This window comes from Porites lutea, chromosome 6 (assembly GCF_958299795.1).
Source record: "Porites lutea chromosome 6, jaPorLute2.1, whole genome shotgun sequence".
Classification (NCBI taxonomy): domain Eukaryota; kingdom Metazoa; phylum Cnidaria; class Anthozoa; order Scleractinia; family Poritidae; genus Porites; species Porites lutea.
In genome coordinates, this window is record NC_133206.1 from 24,548,123 (window position 1) to 24,559,410 (window position 11,288).

General features: G+C 38.4%; 1 protein-coding gene and 1 pseudogene across 2 annotated transcripts; both read left to right on the plus strand.

Moving 5' to 3' along the window:
* Window positions 1–130: 130 nt before the first annotated feature.
* Window positions 131–5,914, plus strand: LOC140941768 (uncharacterized). 2 transcript variants are annotated; one of them, XM_073390784.1, is made up of 7 exons: window positions 131–671; window positions 1,416–1,510; window positions 2,471–2,627; window positions 3,311–3,374; window positions 3,659–3,927; window positions 4,663–4,828; window positions 5,626–5,914. In XM_073390784.1, the coding sequence occupies exons 1-7, from the start codon at window positions 156–158 to the stop codon at window positions 5,892–5,894; spliced, it is 1,536 nt and encodes a 511-aa protein (XP_073246885.1). In that variant the 5' UTR covers window positions 131–155; the 3' UTR covers window positions 5,895–5,914. The 2 variants fall into 2 exon arrangements, with proteins under 2 accessions (XP_073246885.1, XP_073246886.1); XM_073390785.1 differs by lacking the exon at window positions 4,663–4,828.
* A 4,023-nt stretch (window positions 5,915–9,937) lies between these two features.
* LOC140942065 (uncharacterized) lies at window positions 9,938–10,620 on the plus strand (annotated as a pseudogene).
* Window positions 10,621–11,288: the final 668 nt, after the last annotated feature.

The window sequence follows — 11,288 nt, forward strand, 5'->3', positions numbered from 1 at the left end:
ATAGAAAAAAAGAAAAACTGATAAAATGGGGGAAGAATATAAACTATACAACAGAGACTCGATTAAATTTTTAGATTGTTGCTGGAACTATCAAAAGATGATTCAATATCAGTACCGGTTGATGAAAAAAAACGCAATTAAAGCGAAAAAGTAATATGACAAGTTTCGTTTACTGTTTATCTACCTTCAAAGCGTTGGTTCTATTTCAGTTTCTTCCAGCAGCGAGTCTTGCATCTAGTTTTCAACTTGCATGCGATAATGGAACTTCATTATCCTTGGTTTACTGGGAGCAAAAGCCGTATGTCTACAAAGATGAAGGAGAATTCCTCATCAACGGAGCTTTGCCTGAAATCCTCAGGAAAATTTTCAACGTTTGTTGTAAACGTGAAGCTAACGTGACAGGAAAACGTATTGAGTACCCCAGCTCATTAAAACTTACGATTCAAGATCATTCTCACCAGGCCATTATTCCGTTAGGGCGAAGAGCAAGCCGCGGTGAATCGATATACTTGCGCCCATTTCTTGGGTTAATAGCGTCTCCAGGGATGGCAGTGATTGCACAAAAGACCATTCCAGGACAGGAGTTGCTTGCTGCTATTTTTGACGCTTGGCCAATCTTAATTTTCATTGTGATGGCAGTATCTCTCAGTGCAATAGTCATGTGGATTCTGGTAAGTGCAAGTGCTCTTTTGCGTTGTTAAGACAGCTTTAGCTTCGTTTCATTTACTTTGTGTCTCTCTGTGGTTTTGTGCTTTCAGAAAGAAAAGATTCATATATCAACCCCAAAAAATTAATAAAATGAACAAATAGATACAGATAAAAATAAAATAAATTGAATAAAGTTTTAGAAAGAAAATATAGTACCAGTACTGCTATTCTACAAAGCGTTGATATAAAAAACAAAGGAAAAGGAAGAAAGAGAATAATCCATAAGCCATGCAAAATAGATTTAATTAACATCCCTGCAAAATAGAAGCCATGGAACTCTTGGCGAAAGCCTCACCTTTCCAAACCAGAGAATTGATCGTTCTCTTTATCATGTATGGAGGATGAAGCTATAGTACAGACAAGGAAATTGAATGGAATCAATTATACGGGCACGTCGCCACCTCCTTATTTATGTGGCTTCGATTAAAGAGAAGGTCTGATTGGAGTGAAGTATAAACTTTGGCGACAACTTTTGACAGATTCTAATCTTGTTGGGTTAAAAGAAGTGACATGCAAATTCTAATCTAAACAGCAGCTTAATTTGTCATTTTTCAATTAAGACACAATGTTAAAAAAATTGCATTTTTGAGTTCAATAAAGTCAACTGAAGCATACGGTTAACTTGTTATTCGTTTTTAGCAATTCACGATCTTTTGAGATAAGTTTTTCATACATGATTGTTAAATTTCACCTCTTTTTTTCTTCAGGATTATCGTTCAAACCCTGAAGAATTCCCGGAATTCTTTCCCAGCGGAGTATTTGAAGCATTTTGGTGGGCTGCCGTTACTATGACAACCGTGGGGTAAGTGCCTTGAACCAGTTCGTGAATAACATTCTTTTACAGACAGGCCATCCCCCGCCCCTTTTTTTTTTGGCTTTGTGTTGGATGCGTTTCCCGATATTGGGTCGGTCTGTCGGATTGAAAAAAAATATATATACTAAAAAAAAATTACGAGAAGTCTTGGAATAAGAAGACCTGTTACCCCAGGACGACGTTAAAAGTTAACATTCACATATTTGGATTAACAAAATACACAATATATATACTGTAAAAAAAAATGTTCCTGTTTTTGTTCCTGTTTTTCTCTACGCTGTTCCTATGCTCATTTTTCAGATTAAAAGAATTATTTCAAGTGAAAAATGGTTTAACGACGTCGTTACTTTTTGTTGTTGTTGTTTTTTGAAAATGCTAAATATTTGGGTCGGTCGGACGACGCTAAACGGAGAAAAAAAAAGAGGATGGCCATAGTATTATGTAAAATACATAAACCGAATCTGTTTTGCATATAGTCAGGATAGGGTAATTATACCGGAGTTTCCGCGCACGCGAAGCGCGCTCGGTGGAGCCCCATTGCTAAGAGAAATAATTATGGCAAGGCATTATGTCTAATTTATGAGACTGAAGCGAAATGAACCAACAGTGACACCCAAAGCATTGTTCTACTTGATCTACTCGCCGGAAAACCCCGTCAGTTCCATAGCGTTTGAATATGCTGCAGTTAATTTTTTATTTTAGTTAATTTTTGTTTTTCCTTTGTTTCAAATTCATTAGCAGACATTACCATACCCTTAAAGCAAAGGAAAAATAAAAATTAACTGAGATAAAAAGTTACCTACAACCAATACATTAAGGCTTGTTCGTGTTATCCTGAGCATAAGTAAGACTCCTGCTTCTCTTTTTAATTTTGATTATTTTGTTTTGGTTTTGTTCTTTTCTTTTTTGTTCTCTTTTTTTTTTTCTTACTCTGGCTTTTTCGTTTAGCTATGGTGACAAGGTGCCGCGCAGTGTAGCCGGACGTCTTTTTGGAGTTGTTTGGATTAATGTTGGTCTTGTTATACTCGCTATCTTTATGGGTATGATCACCGCCTCCCTTTCCAGTAACAGTCTCGAACAAATCAGCAACCTTTATGGAATGCCTGTAAGTATTAAATAAGATATTACATTTGTAACTTTCTCATTCTTGTTCGGTTATCAGTCGTTATTAGCGTTTCAAGTATTCTCCGTTCTGAATAAAGTTTCGCTGAAAAAAATTGCATGAAAACACATGAAGAATACCTTGATCAAGCGCGAAAGAAGACGAGCATGTCGGCTCCTCCGGGTCTCAAAGCCATTGACCGAAATGTTGGTCCGGCAAAAAGCCTATAAACCTCGAGGAAATGAAATTACAGGCTATGGACCCGCATTCCAATCAATCCAGGTATCAGTATAGCTTCTGTTCTAGTTTCGAAAACCGGCTGGCGGCTTCAGACAACTTCACAAGCAAGTGACTGAGGGAATTTTAGTTTATAACTGCACTGAAGATATTGTAAAGCTCCAAATTTGACGGCCGGCTTTGGCAAAAATTTCTTTTCGTTCACGTTATTTTATTCGCGATTTTTTTAGTTGTGTAGCAGAATAAAATCGTAGAATTCTGCTGAGTTTTTCAAGCCTGTTCATGTTCAAAATATTTTTGTTTTTCTAATTCATTCACTCTGTTCTTTTTAGCAAGAGTAGCTATTTTAAGAACAGTACTAAACGGGACACCAGCTTTTGAAACTGAGACATTTGAGATACATACTCGTGATTTCTATACTTAGACTTCTTTTTATCGATTCATACCAGGTGGCAGTTATGAACGGATCAGCCGAACAACAGTTGGCTATTTTACAAAACGCCGAGGTTCATGGTAAGTATCTCAAAGCTGTATACATTTCAAAACGAATAAGTTGGCAGTTTGAACATCCAGAATAATGAAGATTAATGAATAAACGTAAGGCTTAATTCACCTTTGACGTACTTTAAGCTTTTGTCTTTGACTTGGCATACTTTTTGAAGCTGTTCAAAACACTAACTGATTTAAAATCTGAGTGAAAAAAATTGAACCCGCTGTTCGTTTTTTATAAGAATCACATCTCATAGTCACCTATAATTTTGATATAAGTAATAATAATGACAAAATATGATTTGCAGCAAAAATAACTTACGATGAATTGTACAAGAGTGTGAAAGATGAAGAGACTAGGGTGGCATTGGTGGATCTTTACAGTACAACACAACACAGTGTTAAATACTATGAGAAATACGGACTTTATGTGGCCACAGTACTTGATGAGCCCGTAATCTATGGAGCGGTGTTGCCCATGGGCTCTGAGACTGCAAGAAATTGTTTCCGCAGCTATACTGAAAATCATCAATTGGAGATACACGAGATAATAGAGAAGTTCATTAAGACAGAAAAGGTTGGAGAATATGCTATCATACGTTTTTATTTAGAATAAGCAATCTTATCAAAAGCAGGGACCCTGGGTGAGAGATCAGTCCACTAATTTATGGTCTACCCCTTAATGTTTTCCACATATTTCCTTTGTACGTACATCGGTGAACAAACTGCTTAAAGCTCTCTCCCACATATAAGCAAATTGATAATATTTTAACTTATAGGCGCAGTAAATAGGAACTTGCTGGTCTTTAGGTAGTTAGAGGAAGACAACTGGTGATGGCGTTAGTGATTAAGCTGTGGCAAACAGAGATCCTCTTTGGACACAAGGGGTTGCAATTGCTCGTTGCAGAATTAACAACGGTTATACGCCATGGAGACAAAGTTCAGTAGCTGTTTAATATATAAATTGTGTGATTATGGGCAGGACATGGATGATGTGCGACCTTATCCTCCCTTCGAAGACAATTGATGACAAAGGCGATTGGTTGGGATTTGTACAAAAATGGCCGCTCTGCTGTCAGCAGTGTCGACATTTCAATTGTATATGTTTAGTTGTATGTAGGTTATAAATGTTCTTGACGTGATTTTAAGTTTTGCCTCTTTTCTAAATCAGCGTTTGTATGCACATATTACTAATTAGAAACAATTTGAAAAAAAGAGCTTTCTTATAGAATAACACCAATGATATTCACTGAAAAAACAAGTCATACGAGACAAAAAAGAATTATTCCATAGGTTTCTTTCCTATTTTCAGCAACCAAGTGAAGCTTCAAGTCTTGGTGTTGAGTATTTTCAAGAAAATCTGTTTGGTTACACTGTGTACAGTCTGCTTGGTTTCTTTATTGTGATTTTGATCGTCGGCCTTATCTGGGAGTATTCTCTTCAGGCGCAAAAGGAGCACAAATTAAAAACGGGCTCAGGTAATTAATCTACATTGCATTCGATATGCCTGGTGATAAACTTAAATGGTTTCATTCCACTAATCTCTGGTACATCCAGTGACCCTGGCATTTCGCTAAAATTAATTAATTCGAGGTTCCAATTGCGTTTCATTTTATTTAATTCAGTAGGTTGACCAATTCTTGTCAGGATCACTGCAACACCGCAAGGCACCATAGTGAATGATTTTCCAGTGAGACCTTTATTATGCACACAGGATTCTGGGATCGCCAGGGAGGCAAACGTTGCGAGTCGCTATTCCGTATGTCTGCTCAGCTATAGATCACCGCCGATGACGTCAAAATGTGTTAACAACAATGTTGCCTCTCGAGTAGAATTTTAATTAAATTTGTTTTTTAGACTGTGGTAAATTTCGGCGATAGTTGCTTACTGTGGTTACTAGTGATAAAGTGTTAAGTGACATGATAGTTTTTCGCACTTGTTTGTTGTTTTTGTTGTCCAACAACAACATTTTTCTCTGTTCGTGCTCCCAATCAGCTCATCTTTCTCCTCCTCTTTCATCTCTTGCATCATCATCATCATCATCGTCGTCAGCGCCATCCTCATCGTCATCATCATCTTCTTCTTCTCCTTCTTCTTCTTTTTGATTTTGATTTTAATGTTTTTGAATCATATATCCCAACCAAAACTCCAAAAGGCATTTCCAACGCTTTCCTCCCCAGCATCACGATGTTTGTATGAATTTGTTTGTAACATCGAGGATTAATGTTTATCTGAGACTATTTTTTACTAAATTAAATTGTCTGTTTTGTTGCAGAAAAATGTTCTCCCAAGCCTGAGCCATCGCTTCCCCTCAAAGATGATGAAAATCAAGGGAACACAAACCTTCCACAGCGTTTATCTTCGGATGGAAGTGTACAAACGGAGCGTCTATTGGCAGCTCAAAGCGCAGAGATCTTGGCCATGGAGGATGAGCTTAAAGCTTTCCGTAAAAATTGGGATAAAGGGTTCAGAGATTTACAGGAGCGCCATAAGAAGGAACAGGAACAACTTTTTCAATTGGATAATTTTGGTTACGACATGTAATCTATTTTTTTAGAATAAGGAAAGCGAATTTTTTCTTTTAATTTTTTTCCAAACTTATTAGAAAAAAATACCTAACTTCTAAATTAACTAATACTGCTATTTTGTCTTTATCCTGTCTGTCACACGTGCATTTGACTCTCAAAAATTTTCGTGAGTTTTCCTAACATCCAGCTGCAGTTTGTTGAAAAGCCGGCTAAACCAGTAGACCAGGAGTAGGCAAATATCGATACTACTTATGTATTATCCCTCCAATCACAAGCGCCGGAACCAAGTATGAATTTTAATATATCAAAATTGGTCATTAGGAAACGCAGCTTATTGCTCAAACAGTGTAAAGATTTCGCGCAGAACTTTGTAATTGAAGTAGGATCGAGAGGAAATACTATATTCATATTTTAAGTCAATGAATGATTTTCCACAAGAGACTATAAAGGGGACAGAGAGGGCATCCCCCATATACACCCTATTCCATAGGTAATTCGTCTCGAGTTATTTTTAGAATCGGGATAAAGTTACCTCGCGCGAGGCGTGGATGTTTCGTGGAGGTTTCGCATGACCAAACGCCGTGCAAAACATGTCGGGCGAGAGGCAATGAAAGCGTAAAAAGATCGAGAGCATTTCCTGAGTATTGAAGCGAAATGAGTCGGCGCTCACCTGGGAAAAAGGAATCGCTGGACTCTTTGACAACCCGTGAAATCAGTTTAACTCGAAGTTGTCGTAACCTCAGTGCTTTAATAAAATGAGAAATTTCGCCGGTCTATTGAAACCGGTCGTTTGTACAATTTAGGGAGTTTAAGATCCAACGACGCGGACGACAACTAGAACGTCAAAAAAACAATAGGTTTAATTAGCAAAACAACAACTTCGCACGTGCAACACACTTTTTTGTTCATTTCTTTCCCGTTTTTGCACGACTACGACGTGAAAATGCCTAATTTCGCGTTTTATGGAGGACGTAAATAAGCAACGACGAAATTTTATTTCTCTTTCTGAGCTTGAATATGGTCCCTTGAAATTCAGCTTTAGGAGGGTTCGTCTACAATTGACAAAGTAAGTGGGTAGGAATAATCGCTATTAAGACTGAAAAAAATAAACATCAAACCAGAAATTGCTCTCTTCAAACTGTAAATTATAAATGATCCTGAGAGAATATTCAGTGTGTTAAGGATTTCCCTGCTCTACTGTTAGCTCTATACAAGAGAGGAAGGGCGATTCTTTTTTAATTTCGGTTTCGCTGACACAGCTTTCGCAGAAATCTCGCTGTAGACGTTTTCGTCGACAAAAGGAATAGCAAAATCGCTCTCCGCGTCTTCCCCCATTTTGTTCTGCGTCATTTCGTGAAGGACGCGTGCCTCTCAGCGTGGGTCATCCACGCGGAACACATTCGCGCTATGTGATTGGCTGTTGTCTAATCCCCCTTGAGATCTGTGGTGTTAAAAATAACTCGAGACGAATTACCTATGGAATAGGGTGTATATGGGGGATGCCCTCTCTGTCCCCTTTAGGGACCGGTCATTATTTATGTAGGGGGGTGGGGGGGAAAAATCATGGGGTGGGCCAGGCCTAATTTTTTAGAGAAAAGGGGTGGGCCAAAAGAGAATTTCACGATGATTGGGGGTGGGTCATTGTGTGTTTTGTAACGAATCACACTCACTACAATTCATGTGGAAGATCTAAATAAATTCTAATGCAATGCTGGACATAAAATATAACACAACTGGATGTCACATGTAGGTATCCAAGTAAGTGTCAATGAGATCCGTAAGCAAGAGCGATGAAAGAAAAGCAAGTTCGAGCCTTAAAAGATGTACATTGCTATGACTGGAAAACACTTGTAGAGAAGGGGGAGCTTGACACTCTGAAAGCCCCCGAGTTGGACAAATACATTGAGCATAATAAACTTAGCAATAACGGAAAGAAAATCGACAAAATCAAGCGAATCAATCTACATTTCCTTCAAGCGTCAGTGTAACAGTGTTGGTGAGGACAGTGATGAGAGTGACAGTGACAATGACCTTGTTTTGTGTGATGAAAGTGAAAGCAAAAGTGAATCAGATGATGACAGTCATACTGTAACAATACAAGAAGGCACATCAACAAGAAGTGGCCGCAGGGTAGGACAGTGGTCCACAAGATATGCTGATTTCGTTCAGTGAACAGGAACTCCTTATAGAGGTATAGATTGAAGGGGGTTGGGGGTGGGTTACCTCTTATATAAAGTTATATGGGGGTGGGTCAAGAATTAACTAATGGGCTTAAAGGGGTGGGTCACGTTTTTTCTTTCATGCTAAAACAAAAAAAAAAACCCACCCCCCCCCCCCCCCCACATAAATAATGACTGGTCCCTTATAGTCTCTTGTTTTCCAGTAATCGGAGACTCATGTTCTGCGCACAGGATTCTGGGATGGCCAGGGGGCAAACATTGCGAGTCACTACAAAGAAATGTATGGCGTGGAGTTGTTTCGCCGTTAAAAGCAGTGTCTTTGGACAATAAGAATGCCGTATTTTGCCGTAATTTTATGAGAAACGGAGGTGACTAATGTTGGTGCGTTGAAATTTCAAGTTTCTGTGTGATTAATGCGATAAATTCTATCGATTAACACTCCTTGCATGACGTCGAGGGGGAGATTTATGTTTACACAGTGATCTAGATGAAGAAAAGGTCTCGAAATATATAGTGCAAATTTAGGTATACATGAAGGGGGATTGGCTCATTTAAGCTTTTTAGTTATAATTACGAGTGATGACATTTACGACGAGTGTAACTATGCTAGGCCGCGATCAGCGCTGTGCGGCGCTGTGCGGGTTATGACAAGACAATAATCCAGCTGAACAGTCCCAGAACGTGGCCATAAAAATAAAAAATACTCCTTTATTTTGGTATAAACAAAGTAACATCTACGAAATATTTCATGAAAAGTACGTGGTATTTAACTATTAGTAGATGAGGCAGAAATCTTACGAACGAGTAAGACTTCCGATACAAAAGCAGTGAGTGTGTAAATAAATACCAATTTGATGTGCGAAGCTCAGATATTCTATTTATTCTCTCAATATGATTGGAAAAGGCATTAGAACTCATTGGTGCTCTGGGTCATAACCAAAACATTTTGCTTGTGTTTTTTTTTTTTTTGGCGAGAGGAAATCAATATTTCAATGCGAGAAAGGTGTTTTTGTTTTTAAAGTTAATAAATATCAATTCGACAATACATAAGCTTTCCTTGGATCGTTGTCACAAACCGGCACAGCATTGTGATCGCCGCCGAGCCGAGTGTAATAACACTCGTTGTAAATATCAGCGCATGTAACTACAACTAGAAAGGCTTAAATGAGTCCTCATTCCCCGCTCATTTATACCTAAGTCAATACTACACATTTCGAGACCATTCAGTAAATTTCACAGTCGACCTTTTGCAAGAAGGAGGTGTGTGTTTCTTGATTCCACAGAAACGTACAATCAACGTACCAACATTAGTCACCTCCGCTTCTCATGAAATCACAGCAAAATGCGACATTTTAAGTCCAAAGACACTGCTTTTAACGGAGAAAAAAGCTCCACACAATACATTTCTTTGTAGCGACTTGCAATGTTTGCTCCCTGGCGATCCCATAATGCTGTGCGCATAACTAAGTCTCCGATTACTGGAAAACCATTCATTGGGAGCACAATTCCGGGGCAGCTCAACGAAGTTATCTACGGGGATACTCCTCCCCGAGGTCCGACCCCATACCCTTTAAATACCATTTTTGGCAGAAAAGGTAACCATTTCATTTACCTCCCAGCGACAATTGGTACCACTTTCATATACTTACTTGTAGACAGAACGCTGCATGCCTTTTAACTACCTATGAATGCACCGTCTTCTTAAAATGAATAAATCACTATCTTAACCTTTTCACAGCCCAAGGTGCGTCTGTTGACATAACCCGCTTTTGAGTCCTCTACAGACCGTATGTATGCAGATGATATATACACACTTGACTTTTTCCAGTAATAAAGTTAATGAGTGGCGTATACTCTTAATAAGTCTAAAACGAAATTTATGTTAATCGGGTCTAGGAAAAGGTTGCAGACTTTCACACCTCTTTCCCTCTTTATCGATAATGCCCCTATACAACAAGTTGTATCTACTAAATCTCTTGGAATATGTGATGAGAATTTAGCGTGGAATGTACATATCGATAATATAGCTAAAGAGATTGCTTCTGGCATTGGTATCTTGAAGAGAAGTCGGCCTTTTGTTACATTTGAAGTGCTCTCAACTATATATAGCGCCTTAGTGCAAACATATTTTGATAACTGTAGCGTTGTTTGGGGGATTTGCAACAAATCCCTTGCAACTAAACTGCAAAAACTTCAAAATCGCGCAGCCCGTATCTTGACCTTCTCTCCTTATGATGCCAGTGTTGACAATCTTTTTACATCCTTAGCCTGGAAAAAGCTAGAGGCTCAAAGATAAATTCAAACTGCGTCTATGGTTTATATTAAGTCTCTAAATGGTCTTGCCCCGCAATATTTGAATTCGTTGCTTCCTATCGTAATGAAGTCTCTAGTTTCTCTGTCAGGGATTCCGAGGGCAAGCTAGCTATTCCACTACCCCGTACTAATTATGTTAAAAACAGTTTCAGCTACAGAGGTTCGGTGCTGTGGAATAGTCTACCAATTGAGCTACGGCAAGAACAAACTATTTCCCCTTTTAAACACGGCTGCGGTGATCTCTTTTGAAATATGTCGATAATCACGGCCATGATCATGTAAAGCAGGCACAATTTTTTTTTTGGTTAAGAATCTTATCACAGTTAATTAGTTAAAGTTTCAATTAATTAAATAGGTTACAATTTTATAGTAAGTCACTTAGTCTGATGATTTTTTAACGGTGGATAAATAAAGTTATTGTTGTTGTTGTTGTTGACTTTCTTCTTGATGTCGTTTAGACCATAGCCTGCTAATATAGTCTTCTCTCCTCCCGCTCATGGTCGTTAGTAATAGTCTTGGAAAAGAATTCTTACCCATACGTCTGCATCACTGAAACCGCTTCCCCACCACCACCACCCCTACGACACCCCTTCGAGACGCTAACAGCCCATAAGGTGTTTCGATACAGGTTTTGGGTGACCATACCGATGTTTTTTAATCACCTTAAAAGTGATTTTATCCTTGTCCGATCGCTACGAACTTTTACCAGTGATTGACTATGAATTGAAGTTTGTCAAAATGCAGTTTTTAGTAAAATCGATATCACTATGACAATAAAACAAAAAACTTTCAAATCGATAAAATCCGAATATTGTGCGATCTAGACCTGCTACTGAAAATCCGCTTCCAGGAACTTATAGTGTAGTGTTTAGCAAATAACCTCCATGAGAAGTAAAAAATTCTGTACGTTCCAGGCT